General features: G+C 43.3%; 1 protein-coding gene across 1 annotated transcript; it reads right to left on the bottom strand.

The window, feature by feature from the left end:
• Positions 1-3,773: 3,773 nt before the first annotated feature.
• On the bottom strand, positions 3,774-8,994 carry LOC133930151 (protein SAWADEE HOMEODOMAIN HOMOLOG 2-like). Its single transcript, XM_062376837.1, has 8 exons — positions 8,827-8,994; positions 8,591-8,730; positions 7,553-7,630; positions 6,890-6,938; positions 5,778-5,921; positions 4,710-4,829; positions 4,038-4,124; positions 3,774-4,004 (listed from the first exon to the last, which is right to left on the bottom strand). The coding sequence occupies exons 1-8, from the start codon at positions 8,992-8,994 to the stop codon at positions 3,774-3,776; spliced, it is 1,017 nt and encodes a 338-aa protein (XP_062232821.1).
• Positions 8,995-19,845: the final 10,851 nt, after the last annotated feature.

Below are 19,845 nucleotides of genomic sequence, written 5' to 3' on the forward strand. Positions count from 1 at the left end.
CTACATCAAAGCTGTCATAGAGTGGTTCATTGGTCCCTATTTTAGGAAGGAGTACAAAGAGTGTAAAGCTCTAATGAATGGTCCGCACATCAATCGCACCTTAAACCCACGTAAGGTGATGTACGGGGAGCGAGCACTCCTGAATGATTGTTTGGAAGAGAATGTTCGTGCCATGGGCGGTGACATGGGGCAGGGCTCTTCGACATAAGGCGAAAGGGTAGAAAAAAGTGCGCAACCTCATGGACACCGCCAAAGGTGGCCAAGAGGCTGAGAAGGCAAAGTTCTCACCAATCATCCATGGACGTTGTAGAGACAAGGCTCGAAGGGTATATGAATGAAGAGGCGAGCCTTACTATCACAGACTCCATGGACCCTACTGTGGAGGATCATGAGGTGCACGATGTGGAGTACAGCCAGACGACACCTGTTCGGGATAAGGAAAACTCTCCCGACCAGACCACAAAGATTTCCTCACTCTCCGCCCCGGTTCACGCCCTAGGCTCGATGACCACAACAACAGCACCACCTCACGTGAAGAGGTTTGTTGTGCCACCCTTTGCATCGTGGATGTGGAGTCTTCATCGGAGGACAACTTGGATGAAGGTTTTGAAAGCCTTTGGTATCTTCGCTTCTAAGAGACCCATTGTGGAATTGTAATAACTTGTATTCATAACGTGATGTAACTTATGCAAGTTTACCTTCTGCAGCGGGCGCAACAGTGGAGGAGAAGGAAGAGGTGGAGCGAAGGGGAGTAAGAGAAGATGATGCCGTTTCTCGACTACGCGCCCTTCCGGTCGAGGAATCACCTCCATGACAATCCATCCCTCTGGGCCCTGGAATGGGTAAAGAACTGTTTACATCGGGCATGTGCCAGTTTCACAATAGTTCGAAGGCTAGCAAGGGGTTGCAGGAGGAGGACTTCGTGGACTGTGATGCCACGAGCATACATTTTCATACCTCTGCGAGTGTTCTCCATACTTCAGCGGTGTATCTACTGCTAGATCAAGTCGAGCCCCTTCAACGCTTCGAGTCTCTATCTGTTTCCAACGTTTGGGTATGCTTCGCACCACATGATGCTTTTAACCTTTTGAATAATTTATAACTGGACATTATCTGCTATCGCAGGACATATATCTAGATCCCGCAGTTTAAGGCACTAGTTACGTACATCTTTTATATTAAATATAGTGTATGTATTATCATCATTTCATCATAAATGTTATTTGGCATCTAAATGTTAACCCCATTTTGTCATTGAGTTTTGTGTTCAATTATATAAAAATGAAGAAATTCAAGAGAAATCGACACAATGAAGATATCGTGGAAGATTCATAGCAAAGAAAGGAAATTTCGAAAGACCAACATCATAAGGAAGGCATTATCAAGGCATGCTCAAAAGACCTAAGCCATACAGCCTAGAATAGGAAGGTGCCGCATGGCACCCCCCACTGTGCCAAGTGGCACCTGCACAAAGCGAAGCCCACGTGCCCCATCTTCATCATGTAAGTCGGTTTGGCATGACTTAGGGTTTCTGGAACCAATCACACAACATTTGCGGCACGTTGACCCCCTTCTTCAAGAAAGATCCTCTCCGAACCCTATATAAAGAAGACCTCATCCAACGGTGTGATGTTCTAGTTTTTCACATAATAAAGGCCACATTAGGGTTACAAATTTCAAGGGCTTATTTCTGCTTCCATGGTTGCAGGTCTTGGAGCAACCAATTAAATTGAGTGGATAAGCAACTAAACTTCTATATCATCCTTGAGCACGCTGAACATGTTATGGACTTCAATGTCATCCTTGATCTGTTTTGGATTGAATGACTTGTGTTTGTATGAGCTAGTTTTGGACTGAATGACTTGTGGTTGTATGAGCTAGCTTTCAGCTGAATGACTTGTGGTTGAATGAGCTAGTTTTGGGCAGTTTTTTATTTGTTGTGTATGTAGACTTGAAATCTAATGTGCTGTGTTCATATGAAATCTGATCTGTTGTGTATGTTTGATCTTCTGAAATACGAAATTTCAGTTATGTTTGATCTGCTATGTGTGGCTATGTAAATTGAGTAATTATTCAGTACTTAAAGTACAGACAATTATACACATAGAACTATCTGTACAAATACACATACAAACGTCTCCAGATTAGAGCTGTCTAAACTAATAGAATAGTATCGATGGCTCTAAATTGGAGCTATCTATACTAATATAATATCACAAATATCTCTAGTTTGGAGCTGTCTATACAAATGATTTGTACAGATAGTTCAAGAACTTTAGGATCATCTGTATAAATGATTTGTACAGACGGTTCAAGAACCGTCTATACAAATTTGATTTATACAAACCCTTTATTCTAGACAGATCAAAAAGCATCACACATGGTGTTTCTGAACCATTTTTACAAAGATTTCTGTACTGGTGTGAAAACATTATCCCAAAGTGTATAATCTTCTATACGAGATTGATATTGAGCTTTCACCTGCTAGATGACCCATTAAGCACACATTTTCCTCTGAACCTTACTTCCGTGATGTGAGAGAGTCAAGGGTTTCACATCTCTGATCAAGTTGTGAGGTATGAATATTTCATTGACCTGAATTACATTTTGGAATAATCATTTTCCCCTTCAAGAGAAATGTTCAGTAGTCACCAAGACACAAAATATTAGATACAACATCCATTGAGCTAAATAGGTCCCAAATTTTAAAACCAAATTATAGAAGAACCATCAAGTCACAATGTCACAATAATTCCATAGTTCTTAGCAACCCTTCTTTTATTTAATAGCAGCATGCAAAGTCTAAAGCCTACCTAGCTCGTTTCTGGCCAGGTCAACAACACAACACAAGATAAAGCAGCAGCCATGTGTCAGATTTATTAAACTAAAAATTGATGTCTTTTAGTTTTTTAAGTTAAACTTGAGTATAATTGATGTATTTAATTTTAAAAAATTATTTCAAATTGACTTGAAACACCAAAAGTATACAAAATACTCCCAAAAAGGATAGTAGCCCAATTACAGATATTTTTAGGCCTAGAGGGTATAAGGTCCTCATAGTTACAAACCGGCATTGATCAGTGTCGGTTCGTTCTAATAACCGACACTGATACTGAGTATCTACTGGTTCAACCGGGCTCGACCATCAATCTTTTAGTTTTTTTTTAATCATGGAAAAGTTACAATTCTTGTTCATACCACTTAGCTGTATTTTTAAGTATCTGCAAGTGTACAAAATAATCACCCTGATTGAATATGATATGTCCTAGGACTAGTTTCTGGGTCCAATATTCCCTCACATGATTGATGCTGAAATTCTGTCTTCATAATGATAAGTTATTGTGCATATTTGTGCACACTACATGCTTATGAACCTTGCTTCTATGATGTAAGATACTACGATGTGTTTCATCTGTGACCAAATCTAAGTATGAACACAGTTTCTCGCACTGAAGTTTTACCTTTCTGAATCAACCTGTTCTCCCCTTAAGGGGTAATCTTCACAAACCGCCAAGAAGCTCAATCATAAACACGGCATAACTTTGGGCTAAACAGATCCCAAACATAACAAATTTATACAATAACCATCGATTCAATGTTGCCACAATCCCATCAGTTCTGACGCAACCTCTTTCTGTGCTGCCAAATTTTCTAATTAAGCAGTTATTAAATATTCATAACGCATGTTATCAAATTAAATATTTGATATCTCACACAATCCATGGGGACAAACAAACTACTTGATCTCTCTTTTTCAACTTTTCTTCATGTGCTTAATCGTCAATTTCAATGGCCATAGGAGCAGCCACCGCAGCCTTCATTTCTACATCGGAACCTGAATTATTGCTGGTCTCTGGTGCTCCAGACGGTAAGGGAGCTGCAGTTTTGCCTGCTCGCTTTTCTTGGTCCGGGTCAGAAACCATGGTCACCTCATTTGTGACGGCCGTCATCTTGTGTTGCTTTGGGGTTTTCTGCTCAGCTGTACTCTTTTGATTGGGTGTCAACTCAAGATTAGCCTCTTTTTGTGGAGTGTGAACATCTGCGGAGGCTCTAGAGGCAGGCAAAATCTGAAGCTTGTAGTGGGTTTCTGGTCGATGGCACATCATCCTCAGTGGAACAATCTCCTATAAAATTAAAAGAGATTTAAGAGTATGACCCAACAACACAACACAAGCTATATATGCAGCAGTATGGTTTCAGATTGCTTATACTAAAAGGTGAACCATTGCCCAGTAGGTTTATATATGATCTTGAGATTTTAATATCACATCCTTTAACTATTCCTGTGATTAACACGGTTAGTTTGCATTACATGCTTAAACCCTGCACTGATTCATGAATTAAACTGTTTTGCAATTCCATGAAGCTAAATGCGTATGCCTAAATGAAACAGTTGTAAAACTTTAAGGACCTATAGTGAAATTCACTCCAAACAATATCTGTACTTTTTCTTTGCGAGGAAGCAATATTTGTACTTCCTCAAAGGATTAATAGCTCAAGGGCTTGAATACAAAAAAGAAGATGCAAACCTACAAGTGAGTATACAAGTTCGGAAAACTTAATTTCCAGATCTGCAGTGGGTTACTTCTAGATTCGTAGTCAATGCATGGACACCTCGCAGTGGAGTACCTCAGATTGTTTGTCGTCATAATAAACAAGAAATTCCGTGTATTACTACAGTAGTAATATATTAGGTAGCCGTGAAATACCTCAGATTGATCATGCTCATATTGAACAAGGAATCTGCAGCGACATCCTCTTAAATCATGCCTTTGCCTTTGAGCATCAACCACACGAGCATCAAAATATAGAGCCCGTTCTTCACCTTCCTGAATTAGTAAAGAAGTATATGTTCATGTGAGACAACAACCATGGTAAGGGATATAACTGAAGAACAACAAGTACAAGTAGTGCACGATGGCATCTATTTCTTAATGCAAAATGCAAGACAACTTCTTCCTTGACGAGAAGCAAGGCATCTTAATTAATAATATAGAAATATATAAAGCCCTCATACAAAATGATGAACTGGGAGCAAGAAAACAACGGACACCAAAAGACTATATTTCTTGAAATAATGGTTCCTATAGGTAAAGCTTGATAGATGCATATTGTCACAGATAGGAAATATCTGCAACTAAACACTTTATTCCATAGCAAAGGCAAGTATAGACACTAGAGAGTCATGAGCGAAGCGAGGGGACTATGTACCACCTAGATACAAAGGCAATGCCATGTTAGTTATGCTGCAATATTTGGAAGGGAAATCATCCACAAATGTAGCAGAGGCGCGTATGCATGCTGGGAGAAGCAGTATTTGCATTATTTCATAAGGTAATTCGGATCAGAGAATAATTTATCTCAATCACTTCGTCTCGTACATACTCCTATGCGCCCCCCCCCCCCCCCCCAATTCTTTCCCATGATCGATGAACTCTGCACAGGTACAAACAGAAACCAAGACCCAATAACTTTGGGCCCTTTGGCAGAAAGAAATCTAATAAGGTAAGGTAGAGGCCAAAAGTAACAGGATCATAAAAAATGCAGAATAAGAACCATTTTGGAAAAACCAAGACAAGCATATGATAATTAATGCACGATGCTCCTAAGGGCTGGAGCAAAACCATCGTTTGTAAAAAAAGGCCGATAACTCGGCACTGTACTGCCCGGGAAAATTGGAACAACAAATTAATAATGAGGTTGAAGCTCAGGTAATGAGCTAATCATAAGTCATCACATGCTAAGATAGTCCAGGAAAAAGTTTGAGATAATAAAACCTTGAAACAAAGAACGGTATCACCAGGAACCACATCAGTACAATCTGTAGCTCTACATTGAAGAGAGCGTTGTCGCACACATCTGCGAAGGTTAACCCATTCATCTTCTGCTGCTCCAAATGCAGAAAAACGAACCTGTACTTCCTGAAAAATAAAATAAAAAGTAAAATACAAATAGGTATATTGCACATGCAGTAAGACCATAAAATAACAGCACAACACTACACACAGACGTGCGACCATTTCAGAAAAATGTTGCTGACATATATGTGCAGCCATCCATATATAAAATATAAAATCTGTATATTATTTTAGATGTAAAAAACACTAAGGCACAGGAATTTCTATTTATTAATACAAAAATAGCAGCAGATTTTAAAAAATTGAATGCTGGGGAAAAAACAAAAGGTTCCAAGGCCAAATGTAATATGATCATTGATTACTATGGCAGAACCGTCATATAGAGACTAAAAATGGACGGAGTATGGACGCTTCTACAATGTGTACATGTATTGCTTGATAGATGGTAGGGGTAGTTAACATTAACAAGATAGTCGATGCCAAATTGGTGCCGTGGCTGGCAAGCTGTAGAAGGTTAGCAGCGGTAGATTGGAGAAATTATAGAGGGGTAGATATTAGCAACTGGAAGAGAAAATACTTTTTTTTTTTGGCTGCTCAAAATAATACACTGCACTCCGATCCGTTACATGGTGCTAACTTGACTTACGTGAAGGACCGTTTTCCTATCATAACTTGAACTTATAGTCCTGTCTTCTAAACTCTCTCATCCTCTGCCCAGCCCATTAAAACTCTGGATTGACTCTACCTTATTGCTGCCTCCACAATCTAGCTGCTGCGGCTATGGGCTCTAACTTGTGCCATCTAGGACTACAAAACAGCCACACATTTGAACACGGCACAGTAGAAGTGCTAGGGCAGCCTATCACAGAGTAACATACTGTATTTCACCTCAAGAATGCACTCCCAGTATAGATGAATGAGAAATGAAATTATATTTAGCTTCAGTGCTAGCATGCTTCTTCACAGAAATGTCTTTGCTATTTAGCAACTTCACTAAAATTTTGTTGAAAGTCAAGGATCTTCATCCTTACCGGGTCACCTGATTCAAACAACCTATAAGAAAGAATGTCGACATCATACCTGCGCACGCATTCAAGAATATTAGTTTTATTGAAGTAATAATGTGAAGGACATAGAGTAGAAAGCATAGTACATGGTCAAAGAAAAAGCATGTGAAATTATAGTGAATGAATCCAGTGGTTCCTTTATGGTTTTCTCATTGAGCCACTAATAGGTCACATGTAATGAAAAACTTTAGTCAAGCATTCCTTACTATTTTGCTTCCTTTCATGTGTTTAACATCTCTTGCTATAAGGATATAATATATATAATTTCCTGTAAGCATTCAAGAAACAAATTCACTGGATAACAGGCATCATTGTTTCCATTATCAACTGAGTACCATTTCTTAACTCTTCCCAGATTATTTTGCTGCACTGAAATCCCGATTGCTGGGATCCATCAAGTAAGAAAAAAAGTATAATAACTTAATATATAGCTTGATTGTTTATGCAGCATGTGGATACGTAATAACAAAGCATGCATCGTGTTATTGCGGTTTTAAGAGCAGAGCATAAGTGTACATGGAAATATATGATGACTTGAATCAACAAGCCCATGATGAATTCAAAAGCACAGTGCCATGTAACAATTAAAATGGAACACAAGAAGGACAAGTGTGAATTTCTCCATACCATGCACCATCTTTTGCTGATGTCGCTTCAAACTGGATCTGGCTAGCCTCCATCGAATTCTTCTCTGATTTCAGAAAACTAATAATAATCAGCGGAAAATAAAGGCATGATAAACAATGATCGTCATTGTTTTGTATACAGTTACTACAAAGTAAAAATAAATCAATTAGTATAACAATACTCCATTGAGGTTGTGAAGAAGATGCATGGGGACACCATTGTCATGTGGGGACAGCAGTATACAGGCACCGCGCACCAAGAATAGGATGCCTATTGGTTTGGTTAGATTTGGTTGCTAGGTTAAGCATTAGTTAGTTGCATCTGTTAGGGAAGGAGGCTATATATATGCCACCAGATCAATAAGAAACCCTTTTCCCCCTCTCTACCTGAGCTTCATACTTGGGCGGGCCGGCATCATGGCACCGCCCAAATTGAAGCGCTCGGTTCAGGGCCTGCCTTCCACTCACCACTACTTCCTTCATTCCCTCCTCTCTACTTCTGCCTGCCTGTGACACCATCCAAATGCAATGCAGTCATCGTAACAAACTTCAACAGCTCAGATTAAAGCGAAAATTCATGTCCTTCGGAAGATTAGGGCCCTAGCATACTTGAGGCTCCACAATGAACTAGGAGGCATAACGGCCTCAAAAAGCCGCCAAGACTAATTTGATTTGTCAATTTTGCTTGAAATGGAAGGAACCCTTCCGCACCACATACCGAAACCGTACACAGCGGCATGAGGTACATATACATCAACATATGGAGCCGGACACTGATGCATGGATTTGGTTGCCTAGCTTGGAAAGCATTTCATCGATCATCGCAGTCCAAATTAACTAGTAGTAAGTCAAAGCATTTCGGCACTGATGCATGATTCCTGGAAATAAATGGAGCAGAAATCACGATGTATAAACATGCACGGATTTGACACTCCAGTAACGAATTTCATCATCACACTCGTCAGTCATCACAACTAGAAGCAAAAAGGAATAGAACCTGCGGCAGAGGTGACATCAATATTATCAACAATAACCTGACGAGGAGCTTGATGGAGGAACCCTAAAAGAGCCTGCGGGATGAATGTCGGACCCCCCTGGCATCATCTTTCCCGGCGCCGGCGCGCTCCTGGCGGCCTTGTTGCGATGCGAGTAGCGACGGTTGTGGAACCAGTTGAGCACCTGCGCCCAACCCCACCCAGATCGGAGTGGAAACGGATTCTTGATAGGGTGGGTTCGAATTCCCCGGACCATCTATCGATGCAGGAAGCGACGTACCTGCTTGGGCTGGACGGGGACCTTGCCGGCACGGTCTAGGGAGGCGCTGAACTTCTCAGCCAGCGCGTCAATCACAAAGCGCCTGGGGAAGATCGTCTCCTTGAGCTGCCTCATGTGAGTTTCCATCTCCGCCACCTCGGCCGGCAGGAAACGGAACACCGGTGCCATCTTGCTCCGACGATGAAGACGTACAACCACCACCCCTCGGAAGGCAGTGAGACGGCGAGGGCAGAAGGTCAGACCGATGGTAGATCGGCCGAGGGGACGGGGGGAAGAGAAGGGAGACGTTACCAGTTCTGGAAGCAGGCAGCGGCCGGATGTCTCTCACCTACGTGCTGTGTGCGCTGCGCCTCGTAGTCTTCTACCACTTCTAGCGTAGGGTTGTTTCTGGTTTCTCTCTCCTCACGAGGTAAGCCTGGGCACTTGCTCGTAGACACTGAGAAATGGGCCGTGGACCACGGGGAAAGAAGATGGCCCACTTGGTTTTTACAAGTATCCAAGAAATTGTTTTCTATCTAGAAAAACCTTCAACAATTGCAAAGTAAATTCTGTAGTGATTTAAATGTGCTTTAACTTGTTAATTTACCATTAATTCATGGAATGTAAAATTGAGTGCTATGTTAGACTTGTAAAATTGAGTGTTGTGTAGGAAAAATAATGGCTCACATGAAATACTTGTTTCGCTCACTGATCTAGCAATTGTCTGTTTGCACTTTGTTAGCTTGTAAAATTTGTACAGAAAATAATATAAATGAATTAGGGGTGAATCCACTTCTTAAAATCTTCATTAGTGTAACCCTACACAGGAAAAATAAGGACTGGCGTGTCAAGTGTGTTCTTAACGTCAGGTTTGTTTTATTGCACACTCTTTTAATTAATTCATCCTTTTGGACACCACCCTGATGTTTTGTTTATACCATGAGAATTGTGAGGAACCGTCTAAATAGTATTCTAATTAATAATCAGGAGGATCATTATTCATAATCACAACCTCGACGATTAACCAGAATACCATTCCGGTAGTCCCGGCACGTGTTTTGTGCCCAGGATCGGAACACATGCCTTCCAACTCAAATATCACAACACAGTTTAATAGAGAGCAAATAATTAAACTGAATTACCATTATTAAACATGCAACTGCTTCCACAATTTACAACAAAAGATGAACAACAACAACTATACAGCGGAAGAAAAACCTATACAACAAAAGAGTATGGAGCTGTATGCCCTTAGGCTCCATACCAAAAGCGCCGGAGTTCGGAGTAGAAGGTGCTACTCCTGCCCGCCACCCTGATCGGCAGGCACAAAGTAGCCGAACACAGCATCTTCCTCGCCAACCTGCAAACCTGAAAGCAACTTAAGGGCAGCACCCCTTAGTACGAAGGTACTAGCAAGTCTTACACAGTATGAGTATATATATTCTCGACTCCAAGGATCATGCATTTAAAGCTGTAGCAAGGATTAAGACATGTTTAAGTTCATTAAGCGGTAAGCAACCTAGACTCTAGGTGCAAGCAACTGACTTAACCAACCACCGACTCAAACCCTGCCAACCAACTGATCAGAACAGATATATGAACAACAAGTGTATAAAAGCAAACCATTCCCACCAAAACACCAACCACATACCGACCAAACCACCCCAATCCAACCATGCCACAACCCACATCGAAACTCTACGACCAAAACATGGTCGCTCGGTGGAGATAAGCGATAGCGATGCTCATGACCGAGAGTGCGGCAGTTCGAACTGATTATACACCATGCAGGGGGGATACTCCTGGACCCACACGACACAGGGACCATACGGCTTGTGCCACCCGCTAAGATGCACACAAGGGGTACCCGTGACAACCTTTCCCAACCAGGCCCAACCATGTGGATCAACCATAGCTCGGCACGGCGGTATTAGAACTACTCCCCGAGCAAACTAATACCGCTAAAAGCCCGGACTCAAACCGGACTCACACCTTCTATGACGAGGCCCACATGACCACGTCTGCGAAGGTAATAGGCTCGTCTACCATTATATCAGCATGTGGTGAGTAAGGTAAGTGCTAAAGCCGACTACACCGACGGTCGGTGCTTAACCGATGCAAGCGGTCTACGGTGTCCGGGTTCCCTCCCCGAACTGCCTGAGGACTCCTCGTGAGCAGATGACACCCCTAACACCGCCCACACCTCGTCTCAACTCACCACTCACCAAACCGACTCATCATCAACACAACCACAAGTGTGAACAAGTAATAAGCCCTAGGCTCGCGACAACGGTGGACGCCATCGTCGACTTCTACCGGAAAGCCTAAGTACCACTAAGCATAGCGAACTAAAATTAGACCACGATGACACCACTAGGCTCCAAGGAATAACACATGACACGTGACCGAAATGGGAGAATGCATCGGCATAGGTTCTACCCAACACGATACCCGACACATGCAAAGTATACATAAGCGTAGATAACATATTAGATTTTCAATTGACACGGTGCAATATGAACGATGCTTGCCTTGCTGCCCTGGATCAGAAAGGTGGGACGCCTCATGATCGCCCACGGCCTCCGGGATCGACGGATCGGCGTTCACTATAGAGAGCAACGCGTGCAATGTAATGAGCATGTATGAAATGCGACCATATAAGAAAAAAAATATGCTCCACAATATATGAAAATATTTTTCCCAGATCACACTATGCAAAATAAGAGTTTTCACAGTGGTCTCACGACTTTCGAACATGGCATTGACTATTTGTGCTTTAACTAAGCTGAAACACATTTAATCAATAGATAAATTCTCAGAACGTATTTAATGAGTTTCAACATTTTTAACATGTAGTTCATATTCATACGAAGCCAACGCAACTGGTCTTATGAAGTTTGGAGTTCGTACGAATTAACTATGAATTTTACAAGCTACCAGCTTCTAGAAAAGACTGATAACCGCCATGCGCCCACTGCTACAGTGCTCGGGGGTACCCAGGATAAACCGTGCTCGTGTGCTCGGGGTGAACAGTACCCGGGGAGTACTCGAGATGAACAGTACCCGGGTGCTCGGTGAACAGTACCCGGGAGTGCTCGGGGCGAACCGTGCTCGGGTGAATAGTACCCGGGGTGCTCGGTGAACAGTACCCGGGGTGCTCGGTGAACAGTACCCGGGTGCTCGGGTGAACAGTACCCGAGTGCTCGGGTGCTACAGTAAAATCAGCCTCGTGCAGCTTCAGAACAGCAGCCATTACGAAGGGAAAAACTAGGCTAAGCTAACCTGGGAGTCTCTCTAAATCAAAAGTAAATATGCCTAGAAGGGTGTATAGGGTCTAGACTTTGCTCAACCGCCTAGCAACATGATTCCTAACTCAAATCCACATAAATCCTCATTTGTTCCCAGACTGAAGAACTTTAAGAACTTTGCCACCCTAGTTCCAGATTCAAGGTCTATCCAACCAAAAATGAGCATACTTGCCATGGGAGCCTAGCAGACTCACCCAAGGTCCTTTGCTGAGGTTGGTGACTGCCAGTTGAAGGAGGAAACGACGGAAAGTGGCTCAGAGAAGAGAGGAAAAACTGCTGCTTCCTTGCTTCTCCCAAAGAACACCAAACAAGTTCAGAACCAGCTCGAATTCCTTCGGGGAAACTGAAAACGAATTGGATGGACGAGTAATCCTTGAGCTGGTGGTCACGTGAGTACCACATACATACCTTGATCTTGCTCCCAGAGGTAGGGATCCAAAGGGGAAAAAGGGAGCCTAAGAGAGAGAGTGAGAGACAGTCAACTCCAACTTGCTTCCTCAAAAAGCCTTATCTGGTGGAGTGGGTGAGTAGTACGTATGGGCAAACTTTTTAGGAGGAGAGAGAGTGTTGTTGCCCACCTATAGAGAGATATTTTTCACCCAAGTGGGCCCCATTTACCTAGAGGAAAGTCCAGACTTGCTTCTAGCTCTTTTATTTCTCTTAGTTTTTCCTTCTCCCACCTCATTGATTCAAAGTGAGGTGCTCCAGTGACCCAAACTGGAACATAAAGCTGAAATTGCATGTTTTAGGATTAAAACACACAATTACGGATTTCAGGACGTGACAAGAATGTTTATTTTAATTCAAGTGATTGTTGTTGCATCATGTTCATTACTAAGTGTACTTCGTCTCTACCAATTTTTATTACATTTGGATCATATCTATAGCATTTCATTCATACTCATTGCGTCACATGCATTTCTTTCTTACAGAATGTAAGGCCGGAGAGCACCGCGGGTGTGATCGAGGTTGAACCTGAGATCGTTGTTGATTGTGAAGCCTCTGAGCAAGGTAAGCATCTATTCATACTTCTCCTGTATTTTTTGAACTGTGGATGGTTTAATTTGTTAGTTATCACTATTGTCGTATATGCGTGGTTATCGCTATTTGTGAGTTGTTGTCCAGAACCTATCTTGTTGCATTTATTCCCTTTATTATTGATGTTTTCTATCCTTGTAACCTAGGCATAATCTTGCTAATGTCCACTTAAAATTAATGCGAAGTTCTTAGCAATTGCTTAGTCACATGTAGAAGTCGAGAAGTGGAACGTCACATTTTTGCCAGAGGTTTTTTAAGGCTCTCCGTTGTATGGAGGTTTTGTAAGACTCTCCGTTTTTGTCGGAGGTTTTTGTAAGATTCTCCATTTTTGCCGGAGGTTTTGTAAGGTTCTCCACTTTTGCTAGAGGTTTTGTAAGACTCCCCGTTTTTGTCAGAGGTTTTGTAAGGCTCTCCACTGTGCGGAGGTTTTATAAGACTCTCTATTTTTGTTAGAGGTTTTGTAAGATTCTCCGTTTTTGTCAGAGGTTTTGTAAGACCCCTTGGCATGTATTAATGCCGAAGGCCCTACACACTATCGAGCAACCTATTTCCCTATGTGCCATATGGCTTCATAATTTACAAAAACATCATTTAGAGGGCATGAGGTTGGGATCGTGATTTGGTGACTTGTGATGTAATGCTTTAGCTTTCGAGATGCCATGACCATGGCATATGCCATCTTCTCAAGCTCAGTGTAGTGCTCCTTTGCGCTACCCAAGGCCTCAAAGACATGGTAGACTCAAAGTTGTCGAAGGTGGTCCATAACTTTCTTTTCCTGAATCAATACTACACTAACTATCGAAGGTGAAGCCGCTATGTACAACAGTAGGCTTTCTACAGGCTCTAGACTAGCCAAGGTGGTGAGGTAAACAAATATTCTTTTAGGGATTTGAAGGTTGTTTGCTATTCTTTGGTCCATCAGAACGGATCTAAACCTCGGAGGACCCGGAGGAAGGGTAAACTCTTCTCTGCAAATCAAGCAATCAAGCAATTTACCAGAGTCATTTTTCCAATCAAGTGTTGTGTCTCTCTGATAGACTTGGAGGCCTCGTGTCCATGATGGCCAGAATTTTCTCTAGGTTAGCTTTGATTCCCCTCAGGGACACCAGAAATCCCAACAACCAGTTTGAATGAACTCTGAACGCACACTTCTCTAGATTTAGGCATAGCCCTACTACTAGGAGGTTACGGAAGGTCTCCTCCAGGTCTACCAAATGATCTCTCTCGCACCCACTACAACAACTATATCATCAACATAGGTCACGACATTGTGATCCAATTGGGATTCAGGACATTACTGACCAAACATGCGAAGGTCACGCTGGCATTACAAATGCCAAATGGCTTCGTGCATAGCAATAGGTTCCATAGGGTGTGGTGAAGCTTGTCCTCACTTCATCTTCTTCTTCCATCCACACTTGGTGGTATCCAAAGTATGCGTCGAGGAAGCTCATCATCTCAGATCTTGTGGTAGCATTGACTAGCTAATTTATTCAGGCCTAACAGAGATCATCCTTCAGGCATGCCTTGTTGAGATCTGTGAAATCCACACACACGTGCCACTTCCCGTTTCTTTTCTTCATAAGCACAGGTTGGCCAACCATTCCGGGTGCATCACCTAGCGTATTACTCCAGCTTTGAGGAGCTTTTTTATGTCAATCTTAGCGGCTTCTTGACGGTCAAGGGACATTTTATGAAGTTTTTTTCCTTCAGGTCTTCGCCCTAGGTTCAACATTTAGGTGGTGCTCAATTAGTGCGCAGCTGACCCCCGGTAGGTCTCGAGGTGACCAAGCGAAGACATCTTCGTTAACGAGAAGGGTAGACAGTAAGTCAGCTTCAGACTTAGGAGCCAACTCTCCACCAATCTAAATGCACTTCTCCAAATGCCATGGGTGTAGCGGGACTCGCTTTGTGTCACCCTCTATCCTAGGTTTCAATACTTGGTGGCATTATCCTCCAAGCTGTTGTTTGATTCCCCCAAATGTGATGACTCCTTCAGAGCAAGACATCTTCATACATAGGTACTTGAGATGGATGACTGAGCCCAAGCTTGATAGGGCTCCTCTTCCAAAGATTGCATTGTATTGATATGGGACGTCCACCACATTAAACACTATCTCCTCCGTGCGCACCCTCCCCCCATCTCTGAGGATGGCTAGGAGGGAGATCCATCCAAGGGCCTCAATAGGCTTGCCCCCTAAGCCCAAGAGTGGGGTCTCGATGAATTGGAGATGGCTCTTGGGTTCCTCACTTGGTTGGTGTTGAACTACCATGTCAAGACTCCACTTGTCGCAACGGAGACCAGATTTGGGACAACCCTTGATGGTGATGACTCCCTCGGGTCCTGGGATTTTCACGCACTGGTAAGCATAATGCATGGCTACCATGAATTTGGCAAGAATAGGTCTTCCTAAGATGGAATTTTATGTCATCTTGAAATCAACCACGTCAAACAGAATTTTCTCTGTCGAGAAATTTTCCGGTTTCCCAAAGGTAACAGGTAGTGATATCTAGCTGATGGTAGTGGCCAAAGATCTGGGTACTACATCATGGAAGGCTTGAGTAACCGGCTTGATAGCAGACCAAGAGATCTGTATTCCTCCAAGTGAGTTAGCAAAGAGGATGTTCAGGGAACTTCCTCTATTGATAAGGACTCATATAACCCTGCAATTGTTTATTATAGGCTTGACCACTATTGGAAAGCAGCCTGACCTTACGAAGCTATCAGGGCAGTCTTCTTGGTCAAAGGAGATTTCGGTGTCCAACCACTTCGTGGCCTAACGACCCTTAGGGATAACGACTAGGACTTCTCGGGACACCATCTTGTATTGTCATGTGGACTAGTAGGACGCGGAACCACCGAACACATGGTCAATCATCCTTTCGCCTGGCTGGAAAGACATCAGGTCCAAATCGTCTTCACTGCTATCCAAGTCGGAGTCCCTGCTTTGGGTCACAACCTGGAACTTCTTTTCCTTAGCCACTTTTTTGAGTTCCGCCTTGACCAACTTTTTCTAGATGCAGCACTCGTAGATGATGTGGTTGTCGGTTTGGTGTAAGTCGCACCAAGGCTTTCTATTTCAATCACTGGAGCCTGGTGTAAAGCTTCTACCCTAGGAAGGATCTGAGCAGTGATCGGGACAAATGTTAGGCTGATCTGTAAAAACTTTGTCAAATTTAGCTTTGTTGCCCTTACCTCCCTTGGTGTTCTTCTTATGCTTGCTTTGGACCTTATCATTGCCGAGCCTAAGTTGTGGACACTTGATACCCTGAGTCTTCTCCTTAATGTAGAGGAGTGCATCCTTAGCCCTAGTAGACTTATCGACAATCTGCATGAGCACCTTGACCATTTCAGTCTCTTTTCTAGCGATGTCTTCGACACAACACGGGCTCTTAACCCCTTGAGTGGACACCTGGATGACATCATAGTCGCTGATCTTGGGGATGGTATTCCGAGTATTGCTGAAGTAGCACACGAACTTGTGCAAGGTTTTGTTCCCCATCTGCTCACAATGGTGGAGATCATTTTTTGTGCTAGGGAAAACGTGCGTACCCTGGAAGTTAGCTTAGAATATGTCATAATGATGGTCCCAAGAGTATATTGTCCCTGTCAATAGATTAGTCAACCATGTCTTGGCTGCACCTTCAAGGGCTGTGGGGAGGTAATTTGCCATTACCTTCTCATCCCCACCAATTGCTTGGATAGTCGTGGTATACATCTAGAGAAAATCAATAGGATTTGTGCTTCCATTGTATTTCTCGATCGTCCTGGGTCAAAACCTTGCTAGCCAACTTGTGTTTCATAGATCTAGAGAGAAGTCCAACCAATCGTTGATGGCGCCTTGCTTGGTTCTAGCTCCCTTGAGAGACTTTTCCACAGTGATCGAAGATCGATCCCGATTTGATCGATGTCAGGACATTTCTTGATTAGATAAATGAGGGGTAGAAAAAGTCTCCTCAGAAGCCCCCCAAGCGACTTCGCTGGTTGTCTATGACCTAACACAAGTCATTGATTCGATGTCCCTTGACTGGTGAGGTTCAATAGTGGTTATTTTCCCGATTGTAATCTCGATAAGCCTTGTTCCTAAGGTTACGCCTTTTCGGGTCTTACATGTCTCGCGATGGGGGCTTGTCCAGCTAGCCCTGATTGGTACTATTTCTGGCAAGGGCCAGATGGGAGTTCTTGGCCTGAAGCATGATCTCCTTCATTAAGTCAACCGTCGAGTTCACCTAATTCTTACCCCGCTGGGGTAGCCAGAGCTGTGGTGGGAGGGTGCATGAGGGTCTCTTGTAGAAGGAGGATCCTCTTAGTAGTTGCGGATTTAAAGCAATCAGGCCCCTATTGGTAATCAGGAGATTGTATGACCAGGGCCCTGACAAGGGCCGAAGGTGGTGTGTGCACATGAGGCTGACCATTGCCTGCCTCTAGGGCCGGAGGTCCCCAGACCATTTGTAGGGTCGTCGTCATGATGACCCAGATCATCACCCCTATTTCCAATAGTGAAAACTTCTTAGGGGTAATTTTCGCTAGAGGAGGTATCTAGATCCATCATGGATGCATCATCAGATTTCTCCAAGTTGGTATCTTGACAATCCATGTTGTTAGAAGTTACAGGGATTGATCCCGGCTTGCTATGAATTGGACATTCACAATTGTCTTGGTAGCCGATTGGTTCGAACTCAATACTGTAATCTTTGACACATCGATCCATCGCTTGAATCATTGCTTAAAAGTTTGTCGCCAAAATCCAACCGATCGATCGCCGGTTCATCAGGAAAAGAGGTAAAATTGTTGTAGAACACCTCATTCAAAAAATTGGTTTTCGACGAAGCTCTGGGCAATGTCGATGGCATGTCATGTGTAGACTCTTCAACGCCTTTTGTCATGATCCCCACAAATAGTGCCAACTTTTGACGATTGGTAAATAGCCTATCTAATGAACTCGTTGAAGAATAGGGGGATGCTTTGAGTAGACAAATCACAAGGGGAACACAAAAGGGTCTTTAGACTGGTTCGGGCCTCTTTGAGAATAATAACCCTACATCATATTCATCTTGTATAGATCTGAGACTATTACAAGAGGGATGTAGCTAGCCTAAATGGATCTAAACCTAGTCGGCAAGTTCTTCCTTTGCTTATGTTGGCTTATGCTGCTCTAGCTTGAGTTGTTTCGGCCTCCTCATCCGCATGGTTCCTTAGCTCCGTATATATATATATATATGGGTGTCGTATGTCCTCTAGACTCCTCCCTTCTATTCTTGGAGATAAATCTTCCCAATTACGGGCTGCCTTGGGCACATACGGGTAATTTTCTTTCTTCCAAGGATCTCCTTCCCAAAGATAGAGATATGCTCCAAGAATTACGGGACATCCTAGGGTACCCGGATATGGTAACTATCCATTATTCATCGTCATCTCTCTCCCTTCGTCAGGACATATGCTCATCCCTAGGCTTATGAATCTTGGGTTCCAAAGATTGGTTGTCGGTGTGCATTCGCAGATCATCCTCTTTCACCCTAAAATACTCCTCCATCTTGGAAAAAAGTTCATCTATACTTATGATTGACTTTCAAGCTAGGCACGAGACTAACACGCATGCCCAGAGCCCCTGCTGGGCCGCATCATTTACCGTATCGTCGCTCAAACCCTTCTCCTAGCATTTGACCCGCATGAAGCAGCAGATATACTCTTTCTAGCTCTCGCCTTCCTTCTGCTTTACTACGAACAACTCCCCCACGGTGGCATGTGAAGCATAGTTGCCTTGGAAGTGTGCGAAAAGCGCTTGACGAAGTTGTTCCCAAGAATAATTCTTCCCGGGGGGAAAGAAGTGTACCATGAGAGGACTATGAAGGCCTTGGCCATGGTGGTGTTGTCTCCCCCTGCCAATTCAACTCTGATTTCAATGCTCATCATGAACTCCTTAGGGTCAGTCTCGTCGTTGTAGAAGTGAAGGCATGGCACCTTGAAGCCTGGAGGCCACAAGCATGCTTGCAGGTCCGGAGACAGAGGGGAGCTAAGATCTACAGCTCACAGCAAGGCATGCTCCTCTGAAGCTTGTTTGGGTACCACCTCCGAATTCAAGTCGCCGCTATTTGCCCCTGACAGCCCAGGATGAGAACCCATGGACTGGAGAGGGGACCTAATTTCTTCTCAAAGCTCCCCTACCTGTTCTGCCACCTATTCCGCCTTGCACATGTATTTGGTTTCGTAGGCTTCTAGACTTCAGCTTTGCGGGCTTCTCAAACTTCAGCTCCGTGGGCTTCTCGGGCTTCAGTCTCCCTATGGGTCTCCTCGGCCTCTTCATCCTCCGCTTGCTGCTATAGATTTGTTGTACCACATTCAGATTCACCTATCTCTTTTGGCTTTCCTTTCCTAGTCTTCGACGGCATGGCTCGTGACTTCTCTCTTTCTCTTGTCCACACGCTTTAGGACCCTCAACCATGTGGTCGTGGGTTCAATCCCATGGATCGTGCTAATGTTGTTACCATGGGAATTGGGATCACAACACAGTGAATGAGTATATGGTGGAACTAGAATTCATTTCCCCATTATAGCAGAGGGTCTGGGGTGTTTAAACCCCTGTCTATTAGGATATTCTTGGAATATCCTCATGGTATTATAGTCATTGTACTAGTTAAATGTCATACAGACATGGGATTTTACACTTATGTCCCTGTAGCTATCTTCAATCAG

Source organism: Phragmites australis, chromosome 10 (assembly GCF_958298935.1).
Source record: "Phragmites australis chromosome 10, lpPhrAust1.1, whole genome shotgun sequence".
Lineage (NCBI taxonomy): Eukaryota > Viridiplantae > Streptophyta > Magnoliopsida > Poales > Poaceae > Phragmites > Phragmites australis.

Coding starts and splice junctions, on each gene's coding strand:
- LOC133930151 (XM_062376837.1), bottom strand. CDS start 8,994: ATGGCACCGGTGTTCCGTTTCCTGCCGGCCGAGGTGGCGGAGATGGAA. Junction 8,731..8,826: donor TCCCCGTCCAGCCCAAGCAG/GTACGTCGCTTC, acceptor GGTTGGGCGCAG/GTGCTCAACTGGTTCCACAA. Junction 4,125..4,709: donor ATGAGCATGATCAATCTGAG/GTATTTCACGGC, acceptor TTAATTTTATAG/GAGATTGTTCCACTGAGGAT.